The sequence below is a fragment of the Halyomorpha halys genome, unplaced genomic scaffold (genome assembly GCF_000696795.3).
Source record: "Halyomorpha halys isolate HHAL.00 unplaced genomic scaffold, Hhal_1.1 Scaffold1090.1, whole genome shotgun sequence".
NCBI classification, from domain to species: Eukaryota; Metazoa; Arthropoda; class Insecta; order Hemiptera; family Pentatomidae; genus Halyomorpha; species Halyomorpha halys.
In genome coordinates, this window is record NW_027114054.1 from 191,303 (window position 1) to 210,983 (window position 19,681).

Below are 19,681 nucleotides of genomic sequence, written 5' to 3' on the forward strand. Positions count from 1 at the left end.
TATATATATATAGTAAAGTAAATTAGGGACAGGTAATAGAGAGTAGTTCATCACTCAACAAATACCGCTTGGTATAATAGCATATATTTTCTAATCACTACATTTTGAATACATAAAATAATTTGAAATAATGACAAATTAATACATATTGTTTTGCTAACAAGTACTAGCTGATTAACTAACAAATATTGACTCACTAACTAGTACTGCCAATACACAAGTTTTGCACCATCCAAATATTATTATAACCTACTGTTTAATTTGCAGATGTGGTACTTATATATTAGTCCCTCAAACAGTTATTTCTTGTAACATTCACTTTAACCTTCTATGTTTATTTCTGTAATTGTTAGTAAACAGAACAGTTGTGTTGCGAATTGTTCACATGTTTTCTTTGCAAAACAATATTTAAAATTTGGAAATTAAAACATTGAGAAGAAAGAGGTGAAAGGTATAAATACTGACTGCTGGAATATGTATAAAACTGATGAACACAGAGATGCTAACCATGAACATTTTAATATTAATCAAGGTTATTATTTTAATGAGGCACTGCATAACTTTCAGATTCATACTTATGTGAAGTTATATGGAGCTGTATCTATAAGAAAGAGTAACCATTTGCAGCAATGCTGAACTGCATTATAGTATTTAGTGCGCTGAAATAATGTTATTGTATTTTTTTAATAAAGGAAATAAATTCTATTTAAATTTAACATTTAATGCCAGTCTTAATATTAATATTAATTAGATAATGTATGGTGTCAGGTTATAACCCACAACCTTCAGAAAGAGTAATATGTAAGTACTGCAGGCCAATATTATCATTAACATGTGAATCTGATTAACAGGCACATACTGTCAGGGATGTACAAAACTAGCATGTTAAGAAAAACACATCTTTTCAGGAAGGCCAAAAAGTTTCTTACTTTAACTGCATAAGAGCACTGGTTGTTTTCCTATCAAAGTCTAAAGCCCAATCATTAACTCTGGAAAACTGGCATTGTAATTCAGTAAGGGTAAGAAATCATTTTTCAACCCTCTTGTAAAGTTGAGTTCTTACTACAATGGTTTCACACATGCTGGACGTTATGGACATGACTATTAATAAGGGTCTGAAACCAGTGTGTTACTGTATAGTTTAAGAATGTTCAGCAATTTAGCAATAAAAAAAACTGAGCCTAGGAGAAAATAAATGTATACATTTTATTTTTAAATTGAAACCATCCTTAAGTAGAATTAAAAAGAACAATAAAATCGATAGGAATGAAGAAAAAGAATAAAACCAAAAAAAGAGTATATATCGTGAAACTGAAACAGTTAACTTGATAGAAGATAAAAAGAGTTTTCAGAAATTTCAATGAAGGGTAATAGGCAGGTTTATCTAAGCAACATATCAAAATATCTCAAACAGATACTTTAAAGATAATTGATGTTTTGATACAAATAAATACAATCAGTAAATTAAAATGCAAAATACTCAGGTAGGTAATAAATTGTAGGAAGAAAGTGAAGGAGGCGGTCACTTAAGGTACAAAATAGTAAAGATCAACTTTAATAAATAATTAATCTTTACTTTCTTGTACCTTTATTGATCACCACTTGGACTATATTTCTTCTATTTATTATTATACTTCATACAAGAAAAAAAAAATGGTGGCTCAACTCAAAAATTTGATATTTTTGCATAGTGGTTGAATAGCACTTAACATGTTAGAATTGGTACTCGCAAATTGAAATAATACATACCTCCAGTTCCATCTCCTTTGGTGAAATCTCCACCTTGGATCATGAAATCCTTAATAACTCGATGGAATTTACTTCCTTTAAACCCTTCACCTTCCGATTTCTTAGCTAATTCAACAAAATTATTCACAGTCTTAGGAACAGTTTTACCAAACAGCCCAATTTCAACCCTTCCAGCAGGCTCACTACCTATTTTAATATCGAACCATACCTGAAAACATTATAATAAAACACAATTAATCTTTTTTAACTTCCTAAATGATAAAGTCAACTGTATTTCATAAAAACTCAAAACACCTATATGATTAGATTAAGAGTACATAACAGACAAAATATTCAAAGAAAAAGAGCTCACAACAATTTAGGAAACTATTTTCTCTAGTATCAAATCTTATTTATTGTTTTCAGGGGAATGAGATGTGGTAATAATTTTGATTTCTTTAGTAAAAATTCTAATAAAATTTATCATAAAAGAGAAAATTGTAGAAAAAAATGTGCAAAGCAAAAAATAAAAAGGTTCCATTGAGAAAATTACTTACAATCCTAGAGAACCAATTAAAAACATATATTTTATTAGATATTAGTTGCAGGGTATGGAGCTCCATAAGATATGTTAATCCAAAATTTCATTTATCTTTAAATGTATTATTGAAACTATCCTTATCTAATGCATATATTTGAGATAAAATTCATGACTTACAGAAAAATGATACAGAATGTAACTTAAGTGAATACATATAAAGTAGGAAAAAATATTTTAATATTTTTTCCTTATCGAAACCTAAATGAAAAAAATATTAAATATATGAATAAAAACTACAATGATAAAAATATAAAGCACGCAATCGTTAAAGAGATTAACCACTAAAATATAAAATATATTTCAATGCTTTTGGCATCCTTAGATATTCCTACCAAGGATAATGGGAAACTGGTGAATTAGCTAAAAAATAAATTCAAATGAACTACTAAAAATGAACCAATGTAGTAAATGGGGTTGTACTGTCATCAAATTCTTAGAAGAAAAAATAAATAAAACCATTAATGAAGTACTTAAGTTCAGCAACATAACATGTTAAAATCTTAATATTGAAGGAATAATTTAAATTATCATCAACTCAAAAACAAGTGCATTCAAAAACACCCTAAACTAAAAATGAAAATAGAAAATAATACACATTATACCTTGGCAGTAACTTTAGGTCCTTTTTTAACATCAGTTTCACATTTACCTAAAACTACAAAAATACCTAAAATACAAACTAGGCATCCGACCGAATACATTGAAAGCTTCATCTTCATTGATTGAGTCGTGATAAAGCCGGTGGGTTGTAGCTTGAGAGGTTACATACCTTTTGACAGCCAATAGAATTTATACACATAAAGAAACGTCAAGATAACACCTAAGTTGGTAGAATTTATGAATGAAAAAATATTTTCAATTAATTTTTGAATTTTAAACATTAAATATCAAAATAAAAAGAAATAAACTTTAATTGAGATCGTAATAATTAAATTTTCAGCTTAGTTCAGTATGAAATAACTATATGTGTGTGTGGTTTTTTTTTTTTAACGAGGATTGGTGGAAATCTTCAAAAAACACGAATAGGCCGGTACCTATCCGTATGTGGGATTTTTAACCACTAAAACCAACATCCCTACACCTGTTTCTCACCCTCCACGGGACCACCGTTAGGCATTACATCATGGGGGTGAGTGAGTGACGCCTCATTCTTTTAGGCTATCTCCTGGTTCGCCTTTCTTTCTTCTCATTTGAAAACTTTTGCATCACCTGTGCAGCGAATCGTTGGGATGTCATTCAGTAATCGTAGTTAAGCAGCATAATGTTGACGATATTAGCTGCTGTCGGGTCTGAACCGCAAACGGGTCGAAGCTCACTCCTTTCTTCATGATAGCGGGGCACAAGAAGAAAACGTGTTCTGCATTCTCTTCCATTTCTGGGCACAATGGACATTCTCCGATGTTATCGAGCTTAAACCTATACAAGTAGGCTCCAAAGCAACCATGCCCTGTGATAAACTGGATGATATAATAGTCTACCTCCCCGTGGTTCCTATTCACCCAGGTCTCAATGTTGGGCACCAGCCTGTGCGTCCACCTTCCACTAAATGCCATATTTCAGCGACGATGTCAATTTCTTATAGTCTCCTTTCTTAATTCGTCTCTGGGAATATAGTCAACACTATTATAACAGCGCCTCCTCTCATCGCCGATCAGCTCAATCGGTAGCATCCTGGCCACCACGCAAACCGCTGCGTATGAGACTGTACGAAACGCGCTGATCACTCTTAGCGCACACTTACGATACACTGACAACATCGGTCTTTTGTAGGCCTCAGTATCCAACGCATCCATATCGCAGCTGCGTAGAGCAATATGGACGGAACCACACTTGATATCAACTGCCTACGGCTGTTCCTGGGCCCCCCTATGTTGGGCATTAAACGTTAAAGTGCGGTGGTGGCTTAAGCCGCTTTATCACTCACCCGCTGAATATGCTCTCTGAACTGAACTCGTCGATTCTTACCCCGAGATAAGTCAAAGAAGGCTTGGACCGGATTTCTTGCCTACTGGCTCTCAAGGTGATAGTTCCCCTCGTTTTCCTGCTACTGACGAGAAGGGCCTCTATCTTATTGTCTGCTAATTGCAGCCCTACAGATTCTAGCCAATCTCGAACCGAAGCGACACAATGGTTGGCCTTCAGCATGAGCTTTCTTTATGCTTTGCCTCGACTACCACCGCGATATCATCAGCAAAGCCCACTATTTCGGAACCCTCTGGTAGTCTAAGCCTAAAAACTCCGTCGTACATGGCATTCCACAACAGAGGTCCCAGCACCTAACCCTGGGGTACACCGCCAGTCACCTTAAACCTTCTCGAGCCGTCCTCTGTCGAACATATCAAGGTCCTGTCCTCAAAGTAGTCACGAATGATACTCCTGAGGTATTCAGGGACGTTCATTACCAGCAGGGCATCCAGAATGCAGCTCCATTTTGCTGTGTCAAAAGCATTCTTTACATCCATCGTGACAATAGTGTGTGTGTGTGTTTTTTTTTGTTTCTTTTTACGAGGGTCGCTGGAAATCTTCAAAAGACACGGATAAGCCAGAACCTATCCGTGTGTGAGATTTTTACCCACTAAAACCACCGCTCTACACCTATTCATTCCTCTCCACGGAACCGCCGCTAGGCATTACTTCATGGAGGGAAATGGTTGAGTGCCGCCTCGCTTTCTTCGCATGGTTTTCACGTCTTCTAGCCCTCTCTTCCTCTCTCAACCTCTCAAGAACGACTGTAGTGAATCTCTTCACTGCGTTCCAATGCTGGTCTGAGAGTAGCATATAGCGCACCACGTTTTCAGGTGTGATGCGTCCTCCACAAATTCTCTGAAATTCTCTTCTCACTTCAGCAAACCGAATACAAGCAAAAAACAAGTGCTCCGCGATTTCCTCGACAGTCTGACATCCAGGGCATTCTGCGGTGTTGTCCAGTTTGAAGCGGTACTGGTAGGCTCTAAAGCATCCATGTCCGGTCAACAATTGGGTTATGTAAAAACCCACCTCACCATGCTGGCGGCCATACCACGTGCCCAATTTGGGTATTAACCTGCGAGTCCATCTCCCGGAATCTGCAGCCTCCCAACGCTGCTGCCACTGGTCGATGGTTATTTTTTGCTCTTCTTCTCTGGAAACGTGTAAGCCTCGTCCATAGTGCCTGCTTCTTTCTTCAACTAGGCGTTCCATAGGCGGCTTCGGGCTATCACGCACACCGCTTCGTAGGAAACAGTTCGAAAAGGGCTAACTAAGCCTTCGGCTACTTTCTCTGGGACCTCCAACGTTTGGCATAAGGCGTGACAAAAAGGATGCTACTTTAGCAGGTTTGGCGCTAATATACTCCGTGTGAACATTAAAGCGGAGACGTGCATCGATCATGACTCCTAAGCATTTTAAGCAAGACTGGCAACGAATTTCGTGCCTACTACCGTAACAGTGATGGACTCCGTTTGCTTCCTGCTAGTTACTAGGAGAACCTCGGTCTTGCGATCTGCAAGTTGTAGGCCTACCAAAGACAGCCAACCTCGGACCGTACCAACAGCCTGTTAGCGATGAGGGTAACTTCTTCCAAGTACTTCGCTGCCACTACGACTTTAACTTCATCTGCGAATCCCAAAACTGTGGCTCCCTCCGGCATTGTCAACTTTGAAATTTCATCGTACACGACGTTCTGCAAAATAGGCCCTAGAACGGGGCCCTGTGGGACACCACCAATCACTTTGTGGCCTCCTTTGGCCAATGTCTGAAAAATAAAACAGAACTTTATCTCTAAAGTAGTCTGTAAAACTCTCATAAGATAGGCTGACACCGCCATAGTCTATAAGGCATCTAATATACAGATCTATCTTGCAGTGCTAAAAGCATTTTTGACATCTAGAGTGATAATTGCTGCACAACGCTTAGGCGCTAAGCCTCTCCTTCACCTTGCTCCTGGAATTGCTGTACGGGCTGTTTCGACTATTAATCCTATAGCATCTACCGTGGATCACTCTTTACGAAATCCATAATGAGTGAGCCCCTGAGAGGCCATTTACATCCTCTGTGAAATCTTGTAGCCTGAGGGAAAGGATTTTCTCGAATTCCTTACCCATAGTATCCAATAAACATATTTGTCGATAGATTGACAGGTCTTTCAGTCTTCCCTTACCCTTTGGAATAAGTAGGAGGCGCTGTCTCTTCCAAGGTTTCGGAATTGAGCCTTCACGAACGCAGGAATTGAAGAGATAAATGAAAAGAATCCGGCCGTTTTCTGAGAGCCACCTTAAGATCCACATTTGGGATTCCATCCAATTCTAGTTAGTGCCCTGTCATGTTGTTGGTCTGAGGCTATGTCCTCTATCTCTTCCTGCGTGATTTGTGGGAAATCAGTTGTATGTATATTGTCTATACAACTCATAATATTCGCCTGTTCCGGGAATAGTGTACTGACAATTTTGTCCACAACATTCGATCTCGTGAGCAGCTGCATCGTTCCTTTACATAATTTCTTAAACGCTATTTTATTAGGCCTACCCCATGGATTTTCATCCACCTCATCACAAACTGTGTGTTCGCGTGTGCGTGCGTGCGTGCTTGCGTGCGTGCTTGCGTGCGTGTGTGCGCGCGTCTGTGTGTGAGTGGGCGCGTGTGCGTGTGTGTGCGCATACGTGCTGATTACCTTTAATAATGGCACAAAGTATTTCTTTAATTAAAAAAAAAATCAGCATGTAAAATAAGATACAAGTTCGTTAAATGAGATCCCATAGTTCAATCCACGGGGTCTCATTTAAATATTGTCAATGAATTGATTGATTATGTTCAGTTATTTTACAATTAAATTATACTACAGCGACCATAATTATCGTATCTGTTCCAACGACCACTTCTGACTTAAAATATGTTAGAAGTAAATGCATTACAGGTTTCGTGTTCCTTTATCAATCAGTCAGATATTTGTTCCGACCAACACAATTTTTGTTTAGAACCGCTTCTGGTAGTCAAAACAGTCCATGGGCCTGGGCAAGGTCTGGGAGTTTGATTCTGAACTTGGTATCATTCAAGTAGAAAAATTCTTGGCAGGAACGTCGCGAAGCTCATAGGAGTTCTATTAGTGCATCATTAATTGTTATTTACGCTATACTGAACGAAAGTTTGTCATACAATTTTATTTAACGGATTAGAGTCTAAAAAATATGATTTGTGACAGAAACAACTTTTTTTTATCGACATATTTTTATCATATTGTATCGAGGTGGGTTATTGAACTCAGATGGCCTCGATACTACGAGTTCACTAATTAACATGTATGAATAGGTAGGTAGGATAGGATAGTGGTCAGGATAGTACATACATGGCGCAAAGATGCATAATTGAATCAGGACCTCCTCCGATGCATCCACCATTCTTCTTTTTCCTATGTGGCACCCAGTCGATCAGCTTTATATAGTAAGTTTCTCACCACTTGAGCGGACACTAACAAACCATCTGAGGTCGGATCTTCCTACTTTTCTTGTTCAATGTAGGACCTCCCAATCGAATAAACTCGGGTTTTCACTCCTGTCAATTCTTGCGACATGCCCTACTCATCTCAGCCTACCAACTTTTACAAACCTTTTAATATTCCTGTCTTTGAAGAAATCGCAGTCTGTAACATTTTTTCTTTCTCACCAAGTATTACACCTTCATAGATTTTTTAGTTATTAAGATACTACGTTATTTCTAAGCAGGGCTACACATAACTTATTATGAATGACGTCAACATTCAAAAAGTTATTGACAGCAAAGAGAAAAAATAACTTACCGAATCCTAAGTGAATGTTGGATGTATTGTGGTATTAATTCAAATCAGTCTATACTTTATAAATGCAGAATTTTTATTATCTCTGTTCAAATTCGGTACTATTTACAGATAAGAAAACTTTTTAATGACTTATTTTCTCAATATTTTGGATAATGTTTATTTTTGAGAATTATAATGTCTCCTTTTACGCATTTTTCAGATGTATGATGATATTGAAAGTAACGGTTTCCTTTGTTTTCTTGATTAAATTGTCAAATACAAATGAATACTGTGATTATAATGGCGAAAAATGCTCTGAAAACACTGATAATTTATATACCAAAGGTATTTCTTATTGTAAATCATAAATATATTTGAATTTATTTGATGCTTATGAGAGTGTGTTGTTTAGGAAATTCTGAATATTTGACTACATATCTTCAAAGAAATGTAGACTATCATCCTTCAAATGACACCTGTTTTGAATCTAACATAGCTGATGATTTACGAATTTTTAAGAATGGGATAACTAAGGAAATGCTAAACAATGCATATTCTAAGTAAGTTATTCAAATCTGTAAGTAATTTTTGCTGAAGTGATCATTTAAAATGGCATGTGTAAGAATGTAAATTACTAAGCATTTGAGTATTGAATTTATGCGTTTGTCAAATAAATAACAAACAATAAATTTATGTTATGATACCCACAGTAAATTTTTTTGTGTTTGATTTGCTTCTCCTTCATAGAATTTGTTACAATAAATAAAAACCGTTTAATTATTATCTTCATTTTAAGCGTTTTTATAAATATACTTAATCTAAAATTTTAACAATGTTGATTTATACACTTTGTTTTATCGATTTATTAAAACTCCAGTCTGTTACAATTTGACGAAGTATCAGATACTTATTTTAGTCTTAACTGGATGTGGTTACTATGAAAAAATGAGATTTTTGATGCCCTAATTGTAGTTTGGCATCTTTTTTATGTATTAATTAAAACTTCCACAGGTAAAGAAATAGTTCCTACTATTTCACCTGTGGATATCACTAAATCTGATTTCCTAGTTTTTCTGAATGCAGAGAACAAAAGACTCTCTTGTACCAACAAATCCATTTCGGTTTAGAAATACACGTAAAATACGAAATAATTTTGGATGCTTGAGATTTTATCATTGAAATTATTGAGAAAATTTGTTTGTCATCAACAATCAATCTACAAAATGTTAGTTGTGTCATGACTTAGTTAGAAGAATGGGTACCTTGGACAAATGAGATTTCTTGAACTAAATAAAAATGAGACAATTGCTTTATTATTACTGATATACATCCGCTCTGGTATAGATATTTTTTTTCTCCAAATCTGTGGTTCTCACCAGGTGTTTTATGGCTTAAAGGAGGCCGCTAGAGGCTTGGGATTGGTGGCGGGATGGTTCAGCAGCACGTATTTTTGTGAAAATTGACTGTTAGATCTCTTTTATTAATTAAATTTCCTGATGTTTTAAGTGTCAGCTGGAAGGATTTAACTGGCAAATGCACTATAACTATAAAAGTGACTTCAAATGCTGTTATCTAATTTTCAAAGATTTCACTAAAATGATTCGCACATGTGTGCTGGCCTTGCAAATTTTGTGGAATGAACATAGATATAGACTACTATTTGATTATCTTCAAAATAAGAACGAAGATCACAAATAATCATGTCACTAGGAGGAAGCCTAGTGAAATATCAATGGGAAATATTTAAAGGATCCAGAATCTGGTCAAAGATTTGAGGAACAATTCAGCCTCCAGGTGGATATTATAATGAGAGAAATGAGGTACCTTGTTGACTTCAGAACAGGAATGGAGAATTGTTGAAAAAAGCTGCAGAACAAGTTCAACGGAACAAAAAATCAACACCAGAAAAGAATGGTTCTATTCAAAGTGGCTAGGCAGTTACAGACCCAAAAACTGAGCCTACAAATCAATAGTGCTCTTGACTAGTATCAAATGAATTTAAAATATTGAGGTGAAAAAAGACGAAAATTCGTAAAATGAAAAAAGGCTGGAAAAGGAAAAAAATTAAGGTGAAAGCAAATTTGTGAATTTTTTCATGTTTTGATAAAAGAGAAAACAACTACAGATGGTTATTATTATGTAACTAAAATATGTTAGTTATTAACTTTTATATCTATTATAAAAGATCATAATTTCTGATGATAAGTGATTGAAGATGATAATTACTCATGATAAGAGGTGATTAAGAAAATTCTTAGTAATGAAAAGTTGTGATAATTATTTAACGACAATGTATAATGAACATTTCTGACTCATATTAGGGTAAACAATCTGATTGCTTTAATGCACTTAATCTAGTTGTTAATGTTTACTTTTAATTTCTCCGTTCATTATATTTATGGGGGGTGTTCTGTCTAAACTGTTATGGTAGCCTATTCTGAGAAATTCAGTTGGAATGGCAGTATAAAACTTACAATATGTGAATAAGTAAATTTCTCAATACCGTTTGTTTTTATTTTTATTTTTTGTATGTTATTAATTTGTCCATTTAATTCAGATATAATTTCATCTTTTTCCAGGTATTGTAAATCGTAGCATCTGATTAATCTCTTACTGCAGTTTAATATCTAGTGGGTTTTTACGGTTATATTAAACCGCTCAGCAAAAGTTTTTTAGATTGCTTACTATTAGTACTATCACTAATTGCTGACTATTTGATTAGTAAATTCCCGTCTCAATTTTTTAAAAATATTTTTTACATCTATTAAACCATTAATAGATTTATTGATTAAAAAAGGGGAAAGTTTTTTAAATCATTTATGTTTTTCTCTATTTTCTATTATATATGAGGGAACATTAGTTAAAATTTCATTCAGCTGTATAAAATCTGGAGGCGTTTTTATCTGGCCCCACTTCAGTCCCTTATGTGAGCTGATAACTAGCTCTTCCATTTATCCAAGATCAAATTATTTCTTTTAAACCATAGAATAAAATAATATGTAAATGCATATATAAAAAGAACGGCTAAAAGTAAAGAAAAGTAACTAAAAACTATTCTTATCTGTTTGAAGCCTAGCTAGTAATCCTCTAGAGATCATGAAAACACACAACCTTTCTCTTTGATGTCTTCCTGCTGACTAAATATGTTAATTTTAAAGACAAAATAATTCCACCTATTTTAATTAATAAAACAAAAATTTCAATTGCACATTAATAGTATCTACTTAGAAATTCCTACTTCCAAGGTAGATGAGGTTATAAGAGGTCTATTAAGATGGCTGTGATCATATGGACATTTAATGGTTATTCCACAGCCTTCGTAGTCAAAATTTGATCTAGATTTTGATTTAGAAGGCCATGGAATAACCACTACAAAGCTGTATGATCACAGCCATCTTAACCCCTTGTAGAGCTCACTCAAGAATTCTCAAAATCGGAGCGCAGGGAGGCTGACTGGCACATAATGCATAAAAAACTCGTGAAGTCCCTAAATCCCCTTCTTTAATTAAACCAAAATTTACCAATGATCTTGAGGATGTAGAAAATTAGGGGATAATACAAAATAATTTAAATTATTTCTTATTTAAGTACAAAAACCAAAACAAGTCAAAATGCGGAATTCGCAAATGAATATAAATCAAAATAGGACCTTATATCCTCGATACAAAATTCAAAAACGGGTCAGACATGAACTTGAAATGTGTGGGGACAAAAAGCTGTTGGAGTCTTCATACATCAGAGCTGATGAAAGATTGCAAGAACAGGCTGAATAGCATGTTGCCCTGAGTGGTTTCGCATGAGAGGGGAATATTCCTTTGTTATACACAGGAGTAGTACGTGAGCCGATGTATTCCTGTCTCCACTGTGCAATAACAACATCAGAACCTCTTTTGGGGGTGGGATGGGTTTGATGTTGGACGATCATCAGCCGGAAGGAATCTCTTTAGACGAATTTTCAAGAAGGTGTGAGGGCCGGATGTCAGCTGGCTTCTTCATTGAAGTTATCCGATACACAGTTCAAGTGACAATGCTCTGAGGAAACCTCTTCTTGGAATTGATTCCTGTGGTAAATAACCAAGGAATTGATCCCTCCCAAGATCAGCATAGTGTAGAAAACAGTCATTGGTCATCGGTATGTATTTCACTCCCTCCCCACATTTGGTCTGCAGTGTCCACTCCAGTTTTGTGAGCATTATAATACGTTATGACCTCAGGTTTTTTTTTGTTCCCCAGTACTTTTATCAGTGACTTTGGTTTTGAGCATAGTAGAAACCAGGATTACATATTTATTCTTGTGTGGAACGTAGATGCCAACACTTTTCTATCGTTGAATCTAAAAAGGCCGGAATATTGTGGTCTCCCTAAAAGCAAAGAAATACTGAAATAACAATTGTAGAATTCATAAAAAAATCTAGGAAAGAGGCGCAATGAACCTGAAAGGCACACCAGAAAGGCATGATGAGCACAAGATTCCCATTCATTAACAGTAATAGTATCTGACAAAAATGACACTAACACAAGTTTCGAAAAACAATGAAGAGCTTGAATTTACTATCTAAAGTGAAAGAGACTGACTTTATGTTTGTTACATAATTGAGCGCGGTGAGCCTGTTTGATCAATACAGGTTTAACGCATTTTCTTGATGGCTGTAGCTAAACAGACTGGGTGGGTCAAAACCTCCCCACAAAGTTAGAAAACTACAGGGAGATAGGGGTCACACTCGGCGCCTTTTTGGAAGAGGTGCCAAAAAAACCGAATCCTGTATATGTCAAATTAGCTGCGCTTAATGCAGGGTTAATAAACATTTATAACCTCTCCTTTGGAAGTTTGAGTCTGTAAGTGTATACAATAATGTGCAATTGAAATTTTGTTTCCTGAAGATGGTGTTCTAGCCGAAATGTCGAAAATTTTGTTTTATTAATTGAATTTGATGAATTTCACATTTTTATGATTTCCATGAAAATGCATAAGTCATGATTTTTGCATGAAATTTGTACTGAAAATAGGTACAAACTATAGCCACAAATAAAAAAGTTTACTTAACCTTTAGAAGCCCTCTAATGAAGTGTTAAAAAATGGCCATATCTTGCATTTAAAGTTAACCGATTGTAATTGATTAAGCACTTTTTTTTTTTTCCTTTTTGAATGTAATTAGGTACTATTTTTTTTCTTTTTCACTGGAACTATTTATGTTATGATTTATGTCTTTTTTCTATTTTTTATACTTCCACTTTTGTTACACTTTTTACAATTTATTATAATACCCTTTGATTAGACTTAATTTAATGCTATTTTTACAAGAAACTATTTTCCTCTAATGAGTAAAACTAATCTAATAAACACCTAACTGTGTAAATAGTTAAATATACTTTCATAATACGCTTACAATTTTGTGTGATACTCTTCCTACATCTAAAAACTAAATTAATTTAATTTTTTTTTTTTTTTTTTTATTCAAGAGGTATTTTCATGAATTTTAGTTTTCAAATTCTATGATAAATCATTGAACGATTTTACTCCAATGTAATAATAATTTCTTTGCATTAGAGTAGTTTCTATCGTTATATTCTGGAAATTAAATTTCTCACTAAGTGAGCATTTTTTGAGATTTGACATTTTTTCAAATTTATTGTTTTGTTTTTTTATGTTGTTATGATTGCTGTTTTTATAAACAAAGATTCTAAATTCAGAATGATTAGTTCCTAGAAAAGTGGTTTAGAGAGTTCATGTTTTTTTTTTAGTAATGCAGAAATAATACTTTTTTGCTTTTTGATCACTGGCTCATTGGATTACAGACTGAGTCAACGTGCAATATTATGTTTTTATAATTTACAGTATTTATCAGTTTCAAAACTATGAAAATCAACTTTTGAGCTATTTTTGTTATTTCTAGTGAATTCCAATGCTATTTTAGATTTTTATCAACATAAATTCCTAAATATCTTTTGTAGTCACAATGTTTTAAGTATACATAAATGTTTGTATTGGTATTCATTTTAATTTTCAATTAATGTGGTTTACCAATTCCAGTTTTGTTGATGTTTAGTGATAATATATATTGATTTGACCATTCCAATGATGTTTTTTAAGCCAGCTTCTGTTTCTTCTTTAACTTCCTTCCATCTATTTCCTTAAAAATTATTATGAAATCATCAGGGAAACTGACTATTTTTCCATTATTGATAGCTGTTAGGATTTTATTATGTATATCAAAAATTACTTAAATTATTTTCAGTTCTGAACTTTTGTAGTTGACTTAAAAAAATAATTATTCCTTCTCGAAATTTGGGGTTTTACATATGAAAAAAATGCATCTGTCTGCAGGTTTATTGGACCAACTTTTTTCAGGTTTGACACAGATCAAGGACGATGATTCTTAGAACGCTAATTACCATTCACAATTTTGTTTCAAAACGGTGGCCGATTAAAGATTTCATATGCCGCCGTCCACAACTTTTCTCAGAGACTACTATTTGGCTCCTAATCACCCTTCATCCCAAGATTATTCCTGGAATTCGATTTAAGCATCCATTTTACTTTATGGTGGCTAATAATGTAGATAAAGGAGAAATATAAAATGCTCCAAACTTATTGTTTGAAAATTTACATAATTTTTTTTTGTTTATTATTTTAAATTATGAACTATTGTAATTGACTGATAAAAAACAAAATAACTCCACCATCTGCTATTTTATGGTTTTTCCCAATGAATATTGGGTCTTCTTTTTTTTTCAAATTTAACTCTGGAGTCGCTCCAGGATAATCCTACAAAACCATTGTTATTCCCCATTTTCACCAATTGGAGGTTTTATACCCATATCTCAACCATCATTATTCCAAATCCACAATCATATCAATTATACTAAATACCATGGAATCATTTTACCAATTCATTAACAAATATTTTTTTAAAAATAAAAATTTGTCTTCATAGACATATACATCAATGCCAACATACGTGAATTATTATATAAATACTTAACCACTATGTTCTAAATTGGTTTGTTTTTCTAAAATCAGTGTTCAATAAATAACTCTGTAAAAATCCTACCCCCAATACATAGTATGATCATTCTATAATTGTATTTTATGATTAATGAATGCATGCCTAATCAGGTAACAAGTATCATAGCTTAGGTAAATTTTGCTATTTTGGCCAGGGAATTTCTTCAAGCTACTTTGTAGGAAACCCTGAAACCAGTTCACTTATTTTTGGTTTCATATTGATCAGTTAAATAAATCCTACAAAAAAGTAGGTTTAAATTAGGCTTGAAATGGTGGTGGATCTCTCACCCTAATGAAATTATTGTAGTACCTTTTTTTTTTTTTTTTTTGAAGAAGTAATCTTGCAGAAATAATAATAATAATAGTATGATTTTAAACATTGAGTAATTATTTATTATCATAACTTGCTAGCCTTTATGTAGTGGCAATGTGATGGTTTTCAATCTGGTAGGGCTTGTTTCTTTCATGTGGGTTGGCGAGTTCTGGATTAAATATTATTGCTTATATTTGGAAAATTTAGACATACTGAATTCTGTAATAAACAGCTTACATGCCTGAAATATTTCAAAATTGTTTATTAATTTGGATTAGCGCATAATATATATTTATATTCCATCTTATCCTTTCCTGAAAGGGCCATTTTTTTTTTTTTTAAATTAAGATAAATGGCTTTAAATAATCGCTTCAATTTTTCCTAAATATTTTTATTTTGTATCTTATAACCCCTGAGATAGGTATTTTAATTATGTCTATCTCATAAATCCTGTATCTTAGCATTAAAAATATCTATTATTTAATTTTCAATATTAAAATTATGTTTTAGGGGTGTTAAATACCAACTAATTAATCATGAGTTATATAGAAGTCAAGAATGCTTGTTTCCTACACGATGTAACGGAGTAGAATATTTTTTAAAACAACTTAGGTCAGAATTGCCTGACTTTGAGTGTGTGATTAATTTTTATGATTGGCCACAAATAAGTAAACACCATGGATCCCCAGTTCCTGTTTTTTCATTTAGTAAGGTAGAAAAAAAAATTCAATAAATGACAGTTATTTCATTATCTAGAAGTTGAAAACTCTTGGAATCCTATTAATAGGTCCTTCTATCAACCAATTGATTTTAATATATATTTTGCATTTTATTTTAGTGATAATTAATTTGGTTTTTAATAACTGAGGACTTTATTAATGAGAGCTTGTTTGAAACAATCAGATTAGCCTGAAAAAAGTTATCTTATTGATCACATTATATCTTTTGATTTTTTCCTGTAGTTTTCTGTGTTTTTTTAGACTGATGACTATTATGACATTATGTATCCAGCATGGAGTTTTTGGGAGGGTGGACCAGCAATTAAAATATACCCAAAAGGTTTAGGTCGTTGGGATCTACATAGGAAAAAATTAATATCTATTTCCAAAGACTTGAAATGGGAAGAGAAAAAAAGAATCTTTTTCTTTCGAGGGTCTAGAACAAGCTCAGAAAGAGATATTCTTGTTCAATTGTCCAGAAAAGAATCTGATATAGTAAATGCATCTTACACCAAAAACCAAGCATGGAAATCTGATAAGGTAAAGTTGTTTCTTTTTTTATATTATAGTCTGAATATAGATAACTTTAGCACTTAACATCAGTGTATGACATTGCTTCAATTATATAATTTATTTATTATTTAAATTTCTATGTAGTAGTTAGTTTTGTCAACACTCTTTTAATTGTGAAGAAAATTGAACTCATTGGCATTCTAAACTTTATAATGGTTATTAGTTAATAATAAAATGTATAGGTTACACTAAATTTTTATGAAACCTTATTCTCAATTTCAGGATACACTAGGATATCCTCCAGCAGAAGAGGTGTCACTTGAAGATCACTGTATATACCGATATTTGTTTAATTTCAGAGGAGTCACTGCAAGTTTTAGATTTAAGTACTTGTTTTTGTGCAAATCTCTAGTTCTTCATGTTGGAAATGAATGGAAAGAGTTTTTCTATAATCATATAAAACCATGGGTTCATTATGTACCTATGAATACTGATGATACCGAAAAAGATTATATGTAAGTTCAATTAATCACATATAACATATTAAATTAGATTAATTATACTATAATGTTATACACTCTAAAAAATAGTATTTTGTATTGTTGTTCTGTTATAATTTTCAAGAACAACCATTTGGCGTTTGCTGGAGTTCCAATTATTTTTCATTTCAATAATTGGAGTTCATGTGTGTAGCCTCTTCTTGTTAGTGTTGGCTTATGCACTCTAAAAAACAATTATCATCAAATGAGTAATTGAAGATTTTTATTGAATTATAATTCATTGGGTGTTTTATCCAGAAAATCATATGTATTTAATGGAAAACTTATGGATGAAATTTTTGTAGGATATGTTGTGTGTCCCTGAAAGAGAAATCATCCTGGCTGATGGTGTGTCTGGTTGAATTTTCAAAACTGAAGCCTTCAAAGTCAATTGTATGTGTCCCTGAAAGAGAAATCACCCTGGATGATGGTGTATCTGGTCGCATTTTCAAAATTGATGCCTTTAAAGTTGACCTGTTTGGCCCTGTAAAATGGTAGTTGCTTGTGGAAAAAAATCATGTAATGGTAATGGTTTTTTCTCCAGCTCTGTGTGTTATTTGGAGTGCTGAAACCAAAGTTGAAGTGTTAAAACAGAAATTCCTGCTGCATTCTGAGAAATTGTGCAAAAATTTTGAATTTGCATATATTGAGTTTCTTGGAGAAGTGAATGGATCATGAGTCATCCCAAGAAAAATGCTATATTTTGTAAAGAACACTAATTGTGTCAATTTTAAACTTTCTCTAGTCCTTTACCTGTTGGTTGCATATCAAAATTGATAGTTAATTTAATTTTATTTAATTTTGAGGATGTTTTTTTCAATGAAATACATAATTCTGGCATTACAAGCAAAATTCTGAAAAAAAGTTTTGCTGTTTTTGTCTTATTTCTCTAGAAAATTTTGTTTGAAAACTTCAAATTCAGTTCAACACTACAAAAAACATATAGAACCACAGAACAATGCGTTATTTGAATTTTTTTCCACATCCAACCACTATTTGACTGGAACCATTTGGTGTATTTAGCAGCATCAGTTTTGAAAACCTAGCCAGGTATATCAGTCAAGGTTACTTCTCTTTGAGGGACACATCCAAACAAAATTTCAGTCTTAAGTTTTCCATTAAAAACAAGTCTTTAGTCATTTTATTTATGAATGTCTTCCAAAATAAAAATAATCACATTTTGTTGTTATATGGCTATAAACTATTAAACTTTCTTATGTTTTAAATGGTGATTAAACTTGATTTATTTATATAGATCAATTGTTTTTTATATTTAATAACTTATTTTTTTATTTCATAGCTTTTTTTTTTCAGGAAATTAATGAATTTTATTCTAAAAGAAGATAAATTGGCACAAGAGATTGCCGTAAGAGGCTATAAGTTTATTCATAACAAATTAAGAATGAAAGATATTAATTGCTATTGGAGAAAACTGTTGATTCAATATTCAAAACTGCTTAAGTTTCAGCCAAAATTAGATGTGACATTAAAAAAAATATCTTAGTTTATACCTTGTTTTATGTGTTTTAATTTAATTTTGTATTAAATCAATGTCACTCTTAATCAGCAAATTTACTTCAATTTGATAAAATTCAATTAAAAATATATCAATTAAACAAATTCTATTCCTAATAATTAAGAGTATGTATCTAATTTTACCCCTGTTGCCTTACTCATGATAGTATTTTTTACTATAATTAAAAAAAAGTAGAAGGTATTTTTTGCAGGTGATTCAAATGTTTTAAAGTACTTAGTTTTTTTAAATCATATTCATAAATATTTATATTACTTTCATGTAAAATCGATCTTTTTGTGTTCCCAGTCATATACGAAATGAGATAGTTATATACTACATAACAAGCATAAGCATGTTGGTAGCTCCGCTTTTTCATGTTAAGCCATTTCCTCCATTGAACAGAATCATGTACTAATGACTGTTGTTTATAATAAAGAATAGGATATAGCTCCTGCAATAACTTTTAGTGAAAAGTTCATCAGAAACCCTGGAATAGATGGTATGACAAGTAAACATGTTTAAAAATAGATGTGTTAAAGGATATGAGTCATTTAAATACAATTATTTTTCTTACTTTTCTGGCTGTAGAAAAGAGCAATTTAATATTTTTATAAAGTTATTACATTTTATAAGGAGTGGGGTGCTACTAACTCCAAGGTTCCAGGTTCAAATCTGGCAGTGGCAGATAATTTTTTATTCTGTTACTGTAGCTCTTTGGGGACCACCCAGTCTCTCAAAGAGGGTACCTTTGGGGAAAAATCTGGCGGTTTAGAGTGATCTTGAAAATATCACTTTCTTGTATACCTGTTGTTCTAAACACAGTACTGAACCCCTGACCCTTAATGGGTTGTAGCGGTTCACATTATTATTAATATTATATTTTATAATCCAATTTTTAAATTATTTATTTAGTAAAAGGGGATATAGATTTGGATTGAAGTGTGGGAATCCAAATAATCTATAACCCTAGACATACCATTACTCTGAGAAATAATCA

At 33.0% G+C, this 19,681-nt stretch overlaps 2 protein-coding genes across 2 annotated transcripts in view; one reads left to right on the plus strand and one right to left on the minus strand.

The window, feature by feature from the left end:
• Window positions 1-3,094, minus strand: part of LOC106688257 (peptidyl-prolyl cis-trans isomerase B) — a 5,087-nt gene extending 1,993 nt beyond the window's left edge. Inside the window, exons 1-2 of the mRNA XM_014432643.3 lie at window positions 2,932-3,094; window positions 1,750-1,957 (exon numbers count right to left, since the gene is read on the minus strand). Coding sequence (XP_014288129.1) covers window positions 1,750-1,957; window positions 2,932-3,048 — 325 coding nt within the window. The 5' untranslated portion in view covers window positions 3,049-3,094. The remainder of the gene's footprint in view (window positions 1-1,749; window positions 1,958-2,931) is intronic.
• A 5,020-nt stretch (window positions 3,095-8,114) lies between these two features.
• On the plus strand, window positions 8,115-18,798 carry LOC106688258 (O-glucosyltransferase rumi homolog). The gene is made up of 7 exons (XM_014432644.2): window positions 8,115-8,194; window positions 8,299-8,423; window positions 8,491-8,638; window positions 15,908-16,109; window positions 16,378-16,656; window positions 16,912-17,144; window positions 18,483-18,798. Exons 1-7 carry the CDS (start codon window positions 8,121-8,123, stop codon window positions 18,670-18,672), a joined length of 1,251 nt encoding a protein of 416 aa, XP_014288130.1. The 5' UTR covers window positions 8,115-8,120; the 3' UTR covers window positions 18,673-18,798.
• The last annotated feature ends 883 nt before the right edge of the window (window positions 18,799-19,681 follow it).

Bases quoted from the DNA above. Each gene is read 5' to 3' on its own strand.
- LOC106688258 (XM_014432644.2), top strand. From the start codon at position 8,121: ATGTATTGTGGTATTAATTCAAATCAGTCTATACTTTATAAATGCAGA. The intron at 8,195-8,298 runs GTACTATTTACA...CGCATTTTTCAG, and splicing joins ATTATCTCTGTTCAAATTCG to ATGTATGATGATATTGAAAG. The intron at 17,145-18,482 runs GTAAGTTCAATT...TTTTTTTTTCAG, and splicing joins GATACCGAAAAAGATTATAT to GAAATTAATGAATTTTATTC.